The sequence below is a fragment of the Nycticebus coucang genome, chromosome 12, assembly GCF_027406575.1.
Source record: "Nycticebus coucang isolate mNycCou1 chromosome 12, mNycCou1.pri, whole genome shotgun sequence".
Taxonomy (NCBI): Eukaryota; Metazoa; Chordata; class Mammalia; order Primates; family Lorisidae; genus Nycticebus; species Nycticebus coucang.
In genome coordinates, this window is record NC_069791.1 from 111,521,194 (window position 1) to 111,538,135 (window position 16,942).

Here is a 16,942-nt window from a genome sequence, read left to right on the forward strand (position 1 = left end):
GGACCGAGTGAAAAGAAAAAAAAAAGTCAAGAAAGGATAGGGGGTGGGTAAAAGGAATATTGACAAAAAGAAGAGAGGCACAAAAAGAGGGAGACAGAGCAATATAGGTGTACAGTAGGGTACTTTGACACAACCTTAAAAAAAAACCCACCTTCTGGGGGTGCCCAGTTGGGTGGTTCCCTTAAGGTCAGCAGGTCTTTGCTAACCTGATCAGGCACAGTACCCCATCTCCACCAAGTAGAGAGGAAAGACAAAAATGCTATAAATCAAACCAAAACAAGCAAACAGAAAACTTTACGGGATAAAATTGGGTGAAAAACCAAATAATAGCGGTAGAAACACTAGCAAAAATGAAGTTCTAGTTATTGAAAAAGGCAGCAATGGGAGATTATAATTAAACTAGAAAAAGGTTAAAATTGAAAAACAAAACAACATCAACAACATCAAAATAAACAAAAAAACAACCAAACCAAAAGAAAGAAAAAAAAGAACACACAGCCAAAAACAGCGGTATGTATATGTTGTTGAATATTGTCTGGGCAACACGTGGTCTTCTGGGGTATGAGATGTTAATCACAGTTCTGATATGACTGGAGGCTGCTGATTTCTCAAACCCCAGCAGGTAGACACCCTAAATCTCTCTTCAGCCCACTTAAAAGGCACTTTGAACTTGTAAACTTGCTGAGCAGAAGCTTTCCCAGGAAAGTGCTTGTCGCTGGAATCAACTGCTGAAGTGGCTGTCCACTTATCCAGTGTGCCAAAACCGGTCTCACTCTGCCCCTGAGGGTTAGGGCTGCAAGGCGGCTCAGACCCCACCCTTAAGCTACTGGGTTGCTAGGTTACCAGCTCCCACCCATATTCTAGCTCTGTGACCCTGAGGGCGGAGCTTGCCAGGGCAGGTCACTCACAATGGCTCCTTGTGGCCCACAGCCAAACACTCTTAGCTCCGTCTGACTCAGCAACTCAGACTGGGGCCCTAGACGATGGCCACAGTTCTCCGCACTCCTGCTCAGGCTCTCCCCAAGGCAGTTCAACTGAGTGCCAAGTCCAAAGACACCAAAACAGTTCACAGGTAAGGCCTTTCTGGTTTGCAGTCTCGCTGCTACTGAACTTACAGTTGCGGGCAGGTTTAGACCGATTGAACACACGCAACCACTTGCCGTTTTTCCACTGTTTTAGTCCTCCTCTTGGGGTCCAGAAGTCTCTCGCTGACTCCCTGTATCCTCACAGGGGTGATGATAGGCAGATCCCACCAGCCAGAGGTGCCTGGAGTCCTATCTCCCCAGACTCACAGTGCCCACATGCAAGGAAGCTGTTACTCCACCGCCATCTTGCTCCCTTCCCTATAATTTTCTTCTTAATCTCTTCATTGACCCACTAGTCATTCAGGAGTATGTTATTTAATTTCCAAGTGTGTATTTTCCAGTGTTCTTTATGTTATTGATTTCTAGTTTTATTCCATTGTGATCAGAGAAGATACTCGATATGATTTCAAGGGTTTTCAGTTCTTTAAGTCTTGTTTTGTGGACTAATCTATAATGTATCCTTGAGAATGATCCATGAACTGAGGAAAATGTGAATTCTGCAGCTATTGGAGGAAATGTTCTGTAAATATTAAGTCCATCTGGTCTGTAGTGCACATTAAGTCCAATGTTTCTTTGTTGGTTTTCTGTCTGGATGATCTGTCCAATGCTGAAAGTAGAGTGTTGCACTCTAAAGATTATCGTACGGGGGTCTGTCTATCTCTTTAGCTCTGGTAATACTTGCTTTATATATCTGGGTGCTCCAGTATTGGATGCATATATATTTAAAATTGTTATATCCTGTTGCTGAATTGACCACCTATCATTATACATAGGTCATTATGAAAAGTTTTGAGAAATATAAAATTTATGCAGATAGAAATAAATGAAGCTCTCCCAGCAACATTTATAAGCCTGAGCAAGGTGAAACATGCACAAGTAAATCAGAAAAGAAGCTGTCTATTGTGCTTCTTGGAAATGAAATAATGGATCATAACATGGTCTTTCTCAAACTTTCATAGTGACCCACATATAATGATATATATGTAAAATGACCTTCTTTGTCTCTTTTTACAATTTTTATCTTAAAATCTATCTTATCTGATAGAAGTATGACTACTTGTGGCTCTCCTTTGGTTTTCATGTGCATGGAATATCTTTTTTCATCTTTTTTTTTTTTTTTTGTCTATGTATGTCTTTATAAATGAAATGGGTTTCTTGGAGACAACATATAGTTGGCTCTTTTTTTTTATCCATGCAGCCACATTATGTCTTTTGATTAGAGAGTTTAGTCCATTCACATTCAGTGTTATTATGGATAGGTAAACTACAACTTCATGTTGCTCTACTACGTTATGATTTCTAATTGTTCTGTGGTCCTTTTTACTTCTTTCCTATCTTTCTTTGTTAATACTGACTTTCTCTGGTAGTATGTTTTAATTTCTCACTTGTTATCTTTTGTGTATCTGTTGTAGGTTTTTTGATTTGAGGTTACCATTAGGATCGCAAAAACTATTTTATAACCAACTATTTTAAACATATGTCAACCAGTGTGATGAAAATGTGTCAAACGGTTTATGAAGCTAATGTATGATGCCCCATGATCATATCAATGTACACAGCTATGATTTAATAGAAATAAATAAACATATGACAACTCTGCTTACGCTTACAAACAAGCAAAGCTAAGCTAAGAGAAATTCTGCCCTTTAACTCATCACTTCCCCACTTTTTACTTCTTGTTTTCATCCATGTCTTTTTATACCATCTCTCAAAAAGTTGTTGTTATTGATAGGTTTGTCTTTTAGTCTTCCTACTCAAGTTGTAAATGATTTATACACTGCAGTAATGACAATAGAATATTCTCCTTGTGTGCTTCCCATTACCAGTGAGTTATATACTTTCAGATGATTTCTTATTGTTCATTAACATCCTTTTCTTTCAGATTGAAGAACTCTGTTTAGCATTTCTTGTAGGACAGGTCTGATGTTGATAAAATCCCTCAGCTTTTGTTTGTCTAGATAAGTTGTTATTTCTCCATCATGTTTGAAGGATATTTTTGCAGGCCATAATACTCTAGGGTTAAGGTTTGTTTCCTTCAGCACTTTGAATATGTTATGCCACTCTCTCCTGTGGAACAGGAGTGAAAACTCCTGTAAGTTTTCCCCAAGGAAGTCTGCTCCCAGGGTCTTGGAGCTCCTTGGTATGTTTTTTATTTTGTTTTGTTTTCTTGCTTCCCCTAAGACCTTTTCTTTATCTGTGATTTGGGAGCTTGATTATTAAATGCCTTGAGGTCGTCTCGTGTGGGTTAAATCTGCTTGGTGTTCTGTGACCTTCTTGTACCTGAGTATTGATATTTTTGTCTAGATTTGGAAATTTCTCTAATTATTTCTTTTTCCTTTTTTAAAAATTTTGTGGATTAATATAAGGGTACAGATGATTAGGTTATATAGTTTTCTTTTGAAAGGTTTACCCAGGAAGTATGCAGTATACCCTTTCATTGTACACATTGTGTGGGAATTTACCCAACTCCTTACCCCTCACCTCCTTACTTGAATTTAATTGAATTTTTCTCTCACATGAGCATGCGGTTATTAACCTACTGGTTCTAATTAAGTACTAAGTACATGTAGTGCTAGCTTTTCCATTCTTACAAATATTTCACTTAGAATGTTAAACAGATCCATCTGGGTTTAACAAAAGGTATGAAATCTCCATCTTTTTATATAATTATTTCTTTGAATAATTTTCTACCTAGTCTCTCTCTTTACCTCACATAAAGGCCAATAATTCTTAGATTGGCTCTTTCAAGGCTATTTGTGTAGATATTGTAGGCATGCTTTATTCTTACTATTATTTTTTTTCTCTTCTGACTATGTATTTTCAAATAGCCTGTCTTCAAGCTCACTAATTCACTCTTCTGCTTAGTCAACTCTGCTGTTGAGAGACTCTGATACATTTCTCAGTTTGTATATTGAATTCTTGAGCTCCAGAATTTCTCCTTGAATTTTTTTTTTTGTTTGTTTCAATTTCTTTGTTAAATTTGTCTGATAGGCTTTTGAATTCCTTCTCTGTGTTGTTGAAGTTAATTGAAGACAGCTATTTTGAGTCTTTGTCTGAAAGGTCACCTATCTCCAGCATTCTGGGCTTGGTCATTGATACGTTAGTTCATTCGTTTGGCGAGGTCATGTCTTCCTGATTGTTCTTTTTTTTTGAGACAGAGTATTATTTGTCACTCTCGGTAGAGTGCGGTGGTATCACAGCTCACAGCAACCTCAAACTCTCGAGCTAAAGTGATTCTCTTGACTCAGTCTCCCAAGTAGCTAGGACGATAGGTGCCCCATACAACAACTGGTATTTTTTTTTTTTTTTTAGAGAAAGGTCTTGCTCAGTCTGGTCTCAAACCTGTGCGCTCAGGCAATCCACCCACCTCGGCCTCCCAGATTACTAGGATTGAGCCACTACACCCAACCTGTCCTAGATGTTCTTGATGTTTGTGGATGTTCATCAATGTCTAGGCATTGAAGAGTTAGGTATTTATTTTAATCTTTTCAGTCTAGGCTTGTTTAAACCCATTGTTCCTGAGAAGGCTTTCTAGATACTCAAAGGGAATTGAGTGTTGTAGTCTAAGTCTTAGATCATGGCAGCTGGATCAGCCCCAGGGGTGCCCCAAGCCCAATAATGCTATGATTCTTTTAGACCCCTGGTGGTACAACCTTGGTGGACTTGGGTAAGATAAGAGAGAATTCCCTGGATTACCAAGCAAAGTCTCTTCCCTCACTCTCTCTTCTGGGCTGCTTGGGTTGGAGAGCAGTGACATGGGCATTCCCTTATGGCCTCTAATGCCAGGTTATACCTGAAGCCACTCCAGTCTCACCCACCGCTAGTAGTGACTGTCGCCTGGCTACCTCTGGTGTTCAAGACCCAAGGGCTCTTTTAGTCAGCGGGTGGTAAATCCTTCCAGGCCTGTGTCCTTCTCTTCAAGACAGTTTATTTCCTTCTGGCCCAGGGTGGGTCCAGAAATGCTGTTTAGGAACTAAAGCTTATACTCAGGGAACTCAGGAATCTGCCTGGTACTTTATTTTACTGTGGCTGGGTTGGTACCCAAGTTGCAAAACAGAATCCTCTGAGCTCTTCCCTTTCCTTTCCCTAAGTGGAGAAAGACTCTCCCTGAGCCACATTACCTATAGTTGGGGAAGAGATGACATAGGCACTGGCTTGGCTACAACTGCTGGTGTCTCACTAGGTCTCACGCACCTCAAGTTCACTAGCTCTGAGCCAGCACAGCCACAGGAATTGGCCAAGGACTTTGTAGCCCTGCTGCCTTAAGAATTTAGTCTAAGCTCTAGGCTGCTCCTTTTTTGCCAGTAGGGGGTCTAGCAGGAACTAGGGCTTCAGGGTGGGGGGATTTACCTCTGACCAGGCTGGTTAAGATGCTCCTTCCCTGGACACGAGCAGAATTCTGCCCTGCGATGTGTCCAGTGTGCCAAGCCTGGAATTTCCATTTAGAGCCCCACAGCATAGGTGTGCTTCTAAAAACTAAATAGTCTGCCTTAAACTTTCCTTAAAAGATTTAAGTAATCCTGCCAAAGAGGTGAAAGCATTTGATAAATACCTAAGACCTTTTTAAGCAGTTTGCAAATTATGAATCTTTAATACCAAAGATGTCTTCCCTTTCAGGGAAGGGAGGATCAGACTTACGGGGAATAGGCCAAATGCAGTGACAGTAACAATGTTTTCTGATTTTAGGTCAAGTGCTTATTTGCGCAAGTGATGACCGAACATGTTCACAGCTGAGAGACTATATCACTCTTGGAACCAAGGCCTTCTTATTGAAGCTCTACAGGAAAACCTTTGAGAAGGACAGCAAAGCTGAAGAAATGTGGATGAAATTTAGGAAGGAGGACAGTTCAAGAGAAATTATGAAATCTAACAAAAGACCCCAAAACACCCCAAACAAAGAACGGTCTTCTACCAAAGAAAGAACTCTCAAAAAGAAAAAACGAAGATTAACTTTAACTCAGATGATAGGAAAATCTGAAGAACTGGAAGAGGATGGAGATGTTGAGGAAGGGTATCACAGGGAAGTAAGCAGTAGCCCAGAAAGCCGCTCGGAAGAAATCAAGCATGAAGATTTTCATTTAAATTTGTCATCGGATGCTGCCTATGGAATCCTGAAAGAACCCCTCACAATCATCCATCCGCTTCTGGGCTGTAGTGACCCCTACGCTCTGACAAGGGTACTCCATGAAGTAGAACCAAGATATGTGGTTCTGTATGACGCAGAGCTCACCTTCGTGCGGCAGCTTGAAATTTACAGGGCAAGTAGGCCCGGGAAACCTTTGAGGCGAGTTATAAGATTATTAACTGTTCTTTAAAACTTGCAATTTCACGGTTCTTTAGGACCTAGCGCAATCTCTACCAGTTGCATATTAGTTTTCTTATCTTTAACGTTCTGTTGTCATAATGCTGGTTACATTTATGAAACCTTATTTTGCTTTCTGATGAATCTGGAAAGTTGCATTGGAAAGACAGCAAATGTAGTCACAGAACAGCAAACCTGGTGGACTCCTCGTCTCTGATGACCTGCCACTCTGTCGTTCTGTGCCGTCATCCTTATGCTTGTAGCGTATGGAGTGCAATATCTGAAAATGTTTAGAAAATTTATAATATCCTAAGTTCTTCCAAAGTTAGTGTAACTATGACTTGGATAAATAATTTTAATCTCCTAAAATGTCTTTCTTATAAATTTTAAGTGACTCTAAATTTCATCCACATAAAATGAAAGTGGGGGAATTACTGTACCAGATTTTCTTGAGATTCAAGAAATGTCATATGAAAAATCTACAGCAATATCAGATAAGAAAATGATGCCTCCCAAAGAAGATAGTGTTCTGGCTCTCCCAATTATCTGAGGAGAAATAAACAGCAAAATTAATATCCTGAACTCAGTGTGAACCAAAAACAGAGCCAAAAGAAACCTTCCTAGCAGTTGAACTAACACAGCCTTTGAGAGCACAGATGAATGGAGGAGCTGGATCAGAAATAATGCAGGATGAAGAGATTAGATAAAGCTGGTAATGTAATTATAGGCTGGTAACTTCTCATACTTTACTATTGACCAACTTTGTAGATAGCTGTGTGTGCCAAACTTCTTTCTTGCCTGAGAACAGAATAGTATGATATTTAGAAACAAATGGTCAGAGGCAGAAGGGACCTGGGAATTTAACCTGCTCACTCTATCTGTGGGAAACTGAGACCCAGAAAGAAATGGGGAACAACTTGGCCTCAGCCACATGGTGCATCCATGGAGAGCTGAGGTCTCCAGACTCAATACCCAGTGATCTTTTCACTACCTATACTTCAAGGAAATATAATCTGGGAAAATAAAGAATAAAAGAAAAACCAAAGTTCAAAAAAGAAAATACCTCTGATGGAAGGTGAATAAAAGGGACAAAGGAAGTACTTAATTCAGCTCTCTTAGCAACAAACAAGATAGAAAAGCAGACCTTTTCTAAGGGAAAATGTATCACATTATTCTCTGAGAAGCCTAATATAGTCCATATGTTGCCTGTGCCCATGTGTTTATATAAAATGTGTGACGCTCTGTTCTGTTCAGACATGAATAAAAAAGAACTGCAAAATTACTTGTGGAGATAAGGTCATACAGATTTCATTTGTTTATTTTTTACTAACATGAACTTTCATAAGCTGGTTTTTATAGCTCCTATCCAACTTTTTAAATAATTGCTTGGCAGAGGTGCAAAGAAAAAAATTGAAAAAAGAGAAGCTGAGAAGATTTTGTGTTTTTTGATTTCTTTATAGTTATGAGGAAAGAATAATTCTATCCTTCTCGTCATATTCCAACGTTTACCTAAACTCTGTTCCTCCTTTTAGTGAAAGAAAAAAAAAGTGATAATGAGACATTTAACAGGTGGGGTTTAGGCAGCTTAATTTTAGTTAATGAGTGATGAATGCAACCTTTTATTCTTAGTCAAATATTTATTATTTGAGCAGTCTAGGTTGCTGACTTCAGATGTTCTACTCTTCCTTTCAGGGATTAAAAATTACATTTTTTGTGATCTTTAAGAGTTCTGTCTTAACTTGCAGGGTCTACTTTCTTATATATGGAGGTTCAACTGAAGAACAACGCTATCTCACTGCATTGCGAAAGGAAAAGGAAGCTTTTGAAAAGCTCATAAGGTAATTCACAGAAGATTAGTGTGAAAGTCACATTTACCTGGAAGGCCTTTCAGAGTATACTCTGAGGCATGTTTGGATGGGGAGGGGGACATCTACTAGCCCTCCAAGAGGTTGGAGGGGGAGGGGCATGAGGGGATCCCAGCAAAATAAACCTACTGTCTGGTCGGTCCCCCCAAGGTTCCTTTTTCTCTCCCCCTCTTCTACCATCTCTGATTGCTTTGCAGTTGTTTGTTTAATAGAATATTAGAAATGGGACAAAGAGAACAGAAATGCTTCTCTGTTTATAAAGAAATATAGCTAAAACACTACTTTTCTAAGGAAAATGTTTGTAAATCTCCTTTTTCCCTTATGCATAAGATTCTCCTCTCCTCTAAATGATTCTTTTTCTCCTTGTGAAATTCCTATTGGGAGTAGGGATTGCTTTACAATCCAGCCAATAAAAATAATCATCAGCACAATCACTCTGGGAAGACATTTTTTAGAAGATGTGTTGTTTGTCTGACTGTAAACGTGTGTTTTTGAGAGTAGGTATCTGGTAATGTTCCAAATCCAAATAGAAAATGTTTTTCAATTTAACGTAAGGAAAATGTTGATGAGACATTCACAAACTGGATGGGTACCTGTTACCCCTGGAAGCATTCTAGAACTCTCATAACTGCCTGGGATATTGTCAAGGAGACTGGGTATGGGAAGATGGGCCAGATAATCTCTAAGGGGTCTCAGAAGCCAGCCCAGGGGCTGGACAGGGCATCATTGAGCTAAGCTAGAGAAGCTAAACTGAATGAGACCATGGCCTGCACAGTGTGTGGCTGAGCCAGACCAATCTCCAGGCCTCAGACATTGGCAATGTGGGGCAAAACTTATTTTTAGCGGTAGTCAGCCTGCCAGGGCCCAAGGCTGAATTTCAAAATGGACAACCATCCAACGGTCCTGGCTGTGGGATCTTAGTATCTACGTGTATAACATACACATGGCCTGGTTAGTCCCAAGCAAGCATTCCTGGAAACAGGTGTTTACTGAATCGGTGCCCTGGAGGCTGTGAGGTGGGGTCAGCCTGGTACATGGACAGTCCCATTCCCTTCCTTCCAAATCCTGTAGAAATGTGATGTGAACTTTTCCAGGTACTAGGCATACAATTATTGCTCAGTCCTTTTAGCCTATGAAAATATATTTTCTACCAGTGTGCATTATACAATTGTTTATATCATGTATGTGTATATACTTTTCTTTGAAAAATATTTCAGAAATGGTGTTAGACCAAGTATTATACAGGCTACTTCTTTGAGCACTGTCCCATCTTACTTTCTAACTCCTAGACCTTTATTCCCCAAGGCTCAAACAGTAAACATCTATTTATTAAGCATCTGGTATGTGCCAGGCCCTGTGTGAGTATTAGAGAGATGAAGTTACAGTGGTGCAGAAAAAGGCTCTGCCCTTTTGGAGTTTATTCTCTATCAGAAAAGACAAACTTTAAATAAGACTCTCATATGTAGTAGTGTACAGAGCCCTGCTGGCCACAAAGGTAAAAGTGTTTAATAGGAGATGTGTCAGAAATTCCTAACCCCAGCCAGAAGGTGATACATGCTTCCCTGAGACAGTGACATTTAAGCTGACGCATGAAAAAGCTGTGGGCTTTGCTAGGAGGATTATGTGGAAAAGGGGGTTATACTGAATAAAGGCGGATATAATGGCTCAGCGATACAAGAGGCCTGTTAAGGATTTAGGACTTTAAGGGCAGTAACACAGCACTGAAGTATTCTAAGTAGGAAAGTGACAAGTATATTTTTAACGTCCCTCTCTGGCATCAAACTGAGGACCAGTGACACCTGCTGGGAAGGCTGGTAGCTAAGATTAGACTAATGGAGGATAGCGAGCAGATTTAAGGAAGATTCAGACAACAGAATTAAAGAATTGGTGATAACTGATGTGGGGCAGCACCTCCTCATCACTCTGTCACTCTTTATAGAATATCCTTTGCCTAAATTTTCTCTGATTAAAATTGTCACCAAGTTACAAATGAGCACAGAGAGCTCAGATACCCAGATTAAGTTACTAGTGTTCATGTCGGGGTCCCTAAAACCATCTACAGGCTCAGTGATTCACTGGAAAGACTCACATGAGTCAGAAAAACTGTTCCATTCATGGTACAGCCTCACACAGCAAAAGGGTACACATGAAAACCAGCAAAAGGAAAAGATTCGTGAAGCAAAGTCCAGGAACAGCCAGGGGTCCTTTCCCAGTGGAGCCACATGGAGGAACTTCATTCTCCTGTGCAGAGTGTTGTCAGCAGTTTGACATTAGGGCTCAGTCACATGGATACAAAGTGCCCACAGGATGACTCAGACTTCTGCCCCTCAAGCATAAACAGGCATTCACTGTAAATCATGTTGTTAGCATAAACTGCTCAAACTGGTACCTTGAGGCCCAAGGCCTCAGGCACAAAAAGCCTCTGACCAGGCAGAATATTCCAGGGATTCAGAGCTCATTTTCCAGGAGTTGGCCAAGGGCCTGTCTTGAGGAAATAGACCTTTCTTAGAAACATGCAGAGTTCGAGCAGCCCCGGCCTGCAGTGTTAACCTTTTCCTGTAGTGTTGTAACCAAAAAGGCTGATAGAATGTGAGGAGGGCACCACCTGTGTGGGTGGGTTTTAGCTTCATGCCTTCTTCAAGTACCTTCCTCTTCTTCGGCATCTCAGGGAATCTAATCTAGAAAGGGGTACTTTTAGTAGATAGTAGTAAGAAATTAGGAAATTTGTGCCTTTCTTGTTTTTTTTAATAAACATAAGGGGCAGAAGTGCAGTTTTGCTACATGGGTATATTCCATAGTGGTAAAGTCTGGGCTTTTACTGTGACTGTCATCTGAATAGTGGATATTATACCCATTAAGTAATTTCCCATTCATGATTCATGCCAATGCTTCAAGCATCCAAGAGCTCAATGACAAGATGTGGATAAGAAACACAGATCAGAAACCTCCCTCCTTAGAGCCTAGAACATGGACTCTCCCACATTTCAGTAAAGAACAATAATTTCCACACTAAGTCACCAAGTTTTAATGTCATTTAAACTATAATCTGGTATAATTTTTTCTAAACTCTCTCAATGGTGACTGTGTACTTACTATAAATAAGATCTTCCCATTTTATACAGCAATCAGATGATTACACTATTTAAAATCTTAAGATACTTGTTATTCCAGGAAACTTGAAGAATTGGGGAGGTGTTTGTTTTGAAAAGCAAAAATATATTTAAGGTGCATTGCTGAAAGAACATTTGCACTGTGCCTGCACTTAGAGAAAAATTTAATGTGAGAATAATATAATGTGCTTTTGCCAAGACCTCCATGGGTGTTGCTTTAAGAAGAAGAGCAGCCACTACTATTTAAAATAACCAAAAAGGAATGAATCCTTAACTGTCAGTAAAAGGATTGTTTAGCTGAATTAAAGATCAGTAGATTACAGATGACAAGGAAAAAAGATTGTGCTTCTAAGTATTTATAATAAAATGCTCCCTGGGTATAAAAATTAGTAGTAACATCCTCAGTATACATGGTTTTGAGGGGGAATTGTTCCTTTTCAAAGGAAGGGATAAGATTATTTGACATTTTATAGTTAAAATTATGATCACAAAATGAATTAGTGTGAGGGTTTGAATAAATGCCCATTGGAAAAGACTTCTTGTTCAGTGCCTCTTCCTACATTATCACATTGTACAAATACCAGTGAAGATACTACAGCAAACATAGCAAACTTCAGTCCTTTGTGAAAGGTTAGTGGCATATCCAGATGAGACCGCAGAGTAGGGGAGCTTCAGGCCAGCTTTAATGAAAAGTGATAGAGACCTGCCCACGCACAGCCACAGGTGGCGCCCCTCATGCAAACAAAGACCTTTTATATGGGGCTCTGTGGGTGGAAAATCCACGGCTGGCTGGAGGACTCTGGTGCGCTGGGTGTCTTGTGGAGTGAATTTTAGGGCAGAGCTAGCTAAGCCCTTTGTGCTCTTTGTTCCTGGAGGGGAGAAGGAGGAGGCAAGAGGTCTGTGTGGGGCTGCACTTGCCCCACCAACATTTTAGATTAAGTGGGAATAGGAATCTGAATTTGTAATTACTGTTTTGTATCTATTACATAATATTTGTGCTAAATGTTGAAAGCACATTTCTATTAATTTAAGTTTCTGGTTAAGAAAACTTCATTCCTAGTCCAGGTTTCGTCTCTGGTGTATATTTTTTCTCAGATTTAACTTGTAGATAGGTGTATATATATATACATATATATAGCTGTTATTACTGTACTTTTCTTAAAATGTGGAGGAGGATACCATTTATTTATATACACTTATTGTGTACCAGGCACTGTTATGTAATCCTCATAACAGTCTTTTAAGGTATGTTTTACTATTAATGCCCATTTTATAGATGAAGAAATTGAGGCACAGAGCCATAAAATGACTCTTCTAAGGTCACAATGTCAGTAAGTGGTTTCTGATCACACAATAGGGAGCCACAGTTTGTACTCTAACCTATAGCCTCTCACAGATTACAAATTAATGAGGAAACTGGGATGCCCTGTGTGTGATAGTAGTTTATAAAATGTGGTTACATATAGTAAAAGAAGGATAACAATAAAAACTTAATAATTTCAAATGTTAAAGAAAATTTAAGAGCAATAATTTTTTTTTACAATATATATATATATTTTTTTTTTGAGACATAGTCTCACTCAGTTGCCCAAGCTAGAGTGCTATAGTATCACTCTCGGTCACAGCAACCTCAAACTCCTGGGTTCAGATGATCCTCCCACCTCAGCCTCCTGAGTAGCTGGGACTACAGATGCCTACTAACAACACCTGGCTAATTTTTCTACTTTTAGTAGAGACAGGGTCTCACTCTTGCTTAGGCTGGTCTTGAACTCTTGAGCTCAAGCAATCCTCCTGCCTCAGCCTCCCAGAATGCTAGGATTACAGGTGTGAACCACTACGCTCGGCTGCAAGAACAATAAATTTTTTGAATAGTTTGCCCTTTGTCCTCACTGGAGTGTGGTGGATGTAAAAGGGAACAGTAATGAGTGGCAGCCAAAGCCACTGCCACTGCAGAGGGTTTTCCAGCAGGTAGCACTTGACACTGGCATTCAAACTGTGAATTGAGACAATTGTAGATTTTCTCACATAATACGGAATTTAATGATTTCTGTTCTTTAGTGGTATCTTTCAGCATATCCTGCTTGATGTATCATTTATCCAGAATGGTTTTCAGCATATCCTGCTCTGACGTATCATTTATCCAGAATGGTTTGATTTTATTTCCATTTATCAGGAAATCTTTGTTGTTTTTGTGCTTGTCAAAATTAGTTAATACCTATGGTTCATCTTCTGGTTCACTTCACCTTAGACTCTCACTGCACCTCCTCAGTCCTGCAGGTGTTTTCATGGCTGCTTTCTTTTCTCAACTCGGTTGTAAGCTCCAGGTAGAAAGAAACCCAGCTCATGCATCTTTTCTGTCCTGCCCGGCATGGATTAGATACACAGACCTTGCAGTTTTGTGAAATTAATTGTAACTTACTTTGTTGGTTTTGGAACTCAAGACAGTAGTAGACCTGACTTGCTCTGTCAGTGGTGATTGAGGGTCTCCTCATGATGTAGTTCCACATTGTGGAGTTACATTATGCACAAACTCAGTTATGATTGTACAGTCCTCTACAACTACAAAACGGGAGATTGGAGCTACCTGGAAGACAGAAATTATCGGGTGATCACAGTTACATCCACAGCACCTAGAACACCACACAGGAGCACGCCATCCATGTTATTAAATAAACGCTGCTCCTAAAGCAAAATGCATGCTGCTGATTTTTTGTTTTAATCTCTGATGGAAATTTGATTTCTTGTATCAACCTTGATTTTCCTTTAAAATTGAGGATGTATTATCAGGCCTCCTACCTAGAATTTGTTTTTTTATTTTTGAGACAGAGTCTCACTATGTCTCCCTGGGTAGAGTGCTGTGACATCCCAGCTCACAGCAACCTCAAACTCTTGGGCTTAACAAATTCTCTTGCCTCAGCCTCCCAAGTAGCTGGGACTATAGGCGCCCACTACAATGCCCAGCTATTTTTATTGTTGTTATAGTTGTCAGTGTTTGGCAGGCCCAGGCCGGGCTCGAACCCACCAGCCCCAGTGTATGTGGCCAGTGCCCTAACCGCTGAGCTACAGGCACGGAGCCCCACCTAGAGTTTTTAAAATTAAACTTCTATCATATGCAGTAGAACCTCTGTAAGGTGACCATCCAAGTGACTATAACAAACTGGTTAAAGTACAGAAGTGGTCAACATAAGGAACTAGGCCTACTGTACTGATAAGTACATGTGGTGCACGTCCAATCTGTGAAAATAAGGTCAGCTTAAGGAGGTGGTCAGTGTAGGGAGGTGGTCAGCTATGGAGGTTCTACCACATGTGTTTTTATTTTCTTAATCAGTGATTTTTAACCGTCCCTATTTATGATTGCCCTGAAAATCTCTGAATATAAATGACTTAAATTATTTTTTAATGTTCAGTGACACTTTAGCCTTACAAATCGTCTCAGTAATCTCTCTGTGGCATTTTTTACATGCTTATTTCATGCCTCAAATCTTTTGAATATAGAATAAAAAATAAACAACAGCTTTTTTTACTCTGGAGGATCAGTAAATAATACCCAAACAAGAAATTCTTTCCACTTCCTTTACCCATCACTTATCTTTGCATATTTACTTCCAGTGTATTTCCCGTATTCTCTTTTACCACTGTGGTCATGTACTTTTGATATTGAAATTTACAAAAGATTAAAATCTAGAATTTTCAAATTAGTTCAAAAAATGTTTAAAATGTTTTCTCCCCCAGGGAAAAGGCTAGCATGGTTGTCCCTGAAGAAAGAGAAGGCAGAGATGAAACAAACCTAGACCTGGTAAGAGGCGCAGCATCTACAAGTGTTCCCATGGATACTCGAAAAGCCGGTGAGTCCTACCCTTTGCCAGGCACCCCTGTTGCCTGTGAAGGGGGCTGTGGTGTTCCAGAGTCACTCTGCAGGGGCCTGGTTTTTCCTGACAAACTCTTAGAAATAGAGGTCAGGCTGGGGAAGAGAGTGTGTGCCCCCATGCTCAGACTGCTTACTGGCCCCATGTCCTCCCAGGAGCAGAGGCACCCCGCCATCTGCAAAACATGTGGGGTTCTGTGCTAAGCACCCCAGCTTAGAATGAGTTACGTTCCATTGTTGCTTTTAAATTTGGTTGGTTGAGATTCCGAATATACTTTTACAAAGAAACTTTGGTAAATGGTGATTAGGTTCTTATCCAAAAAAGCCAGTTTAACTCATAGAGGAGCTAAGGGAAGTTTCTCTTCCCTTCCTTCCTCTGCCTCTCCCCTTAGGCATTTACCTAGGTAGGAGTTGTTTGAGGTGCATACTTTCCCACTGTCCCTCCATATTCATTTACTATTTCTTGGAGCCTCTTCAGATCCCAGGCATCTGGTACTCTCGTTGCTATGCTCTGTGTCCAAACTGTGGCGTGCCACCAAGACCTGCTGAATTCCTAGTGCACCATGATCCAGAAGTAACCATTTCCCACTGCCCAGATTCCCCTTTCCCATGGCAGCCCCTGATTTCAGCCAAGTGGCATGAGAAAAGGGTTATAGTTGAGTTGATTTGACCTTTGGTGAGGTCAAGTATACTTAGAGCAGTGGGTCTTAGAATTTAGTAGACTGAAGAATAACTTCAGATGCTTGTTCAAACTGTAGACTCACAGACTTCAGTCCATGGAAATTTTGGCTCAGTGGATGTGAAATAGGGTCATCATCTCAGGAGCCTCTGATGGAAGGTAGTCTGTGGACCATGCTCTGGGAAACACTGCCTCAAAGCATCTGTGTCTTTTCCAAAGAAGATTCTTTTTTTTTTTTTTGTAGAGACAGAGTCTCACATTATGGCCCTCGGTAGAGTGCCGTGGCCTCACACAGCTCACAGCAACCTCCAATTCCTGGGCTTAAGCGATTCTCTTGCCTCAGCCTCCTGAGTAGCTGGGACTACAGGCGCCCGCCACAACGCCCGGCTACCAAAGAAGATTCTTATTAATGCAACTAGGTTGGTGATATTTCATGAAGAATTACAGAATGTAAGGCAATATGAAGGAAGATAGATTTGAATATGAGTTCTGACAATTAAGTTCATGAACTCATCCTAGAAAATGTGCTACATTCTCGTTGCTGAATATCACTGTCTTCACCTCCAAAGTATTCCCCTTGAGAAGCCATGCACTGATGCCAGTGCCTAGTTCACCCTTCAAAGCAATTTTAGAACTCTTTCTGGAATGACCATCAGAGTTGTGATCATACAGCACATAAAAACACACAACAATAATAATGAATGTCACTCAGCAAGACACTGTCACACGTTGACATGAACACACCTGTGAGACACTAATATACCAGGGTTATGAAGCCTTACCAAGTTGTTTGTACAGTGCTGCCATCTTAAGTATACAGTGACAAATTTGCAGACTTAATTGTCAGGCCTCATATGACAACAGCTCTGATAGTCATTCCAGAAGAAGAGTTCTTTGAAGGGTGGAGTAAGCACCAGTGTTGGTGGCCAGCTTCCAAGGGGAGCACCTCAAAGGTGACCGTGGTGATATTCAGCAATGAGGGGTATAGCGCTCTCTCTAGGATGAGTTGGAGAACTGAATTGTCAGACCTCATGTG

General features: G+C 40.3%; 1 protein-coding gene and 1 long non-coding RNA gene across 3 annotated transcripts in view; one reads left to right on the top strand and one right to left on the bottom strand.

Annotated features, from left to right (window-relative positions):
- The window catches only part of ERCC4 (ERCC excision repair 4, endonuclease catalytic subunit), a 43,197-nt gene that overhangs the window by 19,992 nt on the left and 6,263 nt on the right, over positions 1–16,942 (top strand). For both annotated transcript variants that reach the window (XM_053554583.1, XM_053554584.1), the window contains exons 8-10: positions 5,772–6,369; positions 8,133–8,225; positions 15,095–15,207. In XM_053554583.1, the coding sequence (XP_053410558.1) occupies positions 5,772–6,369; positions 8,133–8,225; positions 15,095–15,207 (804 nt within the window). The remainder of the gene's footprint in view (positions 1–5,771; positions 6,370–8,132; positions 8,226–15,094; positions 15,208–16,942) is intronic.
- The window catches only part of LOC128560935 (uncharacterized), a 76,815-nt gene that overhangs the window by 17,970 nt on the left and 41,903 nt on the right, over positions 1–16,942 (bottom strand). The window contains exon 2 of the long non-coding RNA XR_008373183.1: positions 13,782–13,946. This is a non-coding gene — a long non-coding RNA (uncharacterized LOC128560935). The remainder of the gene's footprint in view (positions 1–13,781; positions 13,947–16,942) is intronic.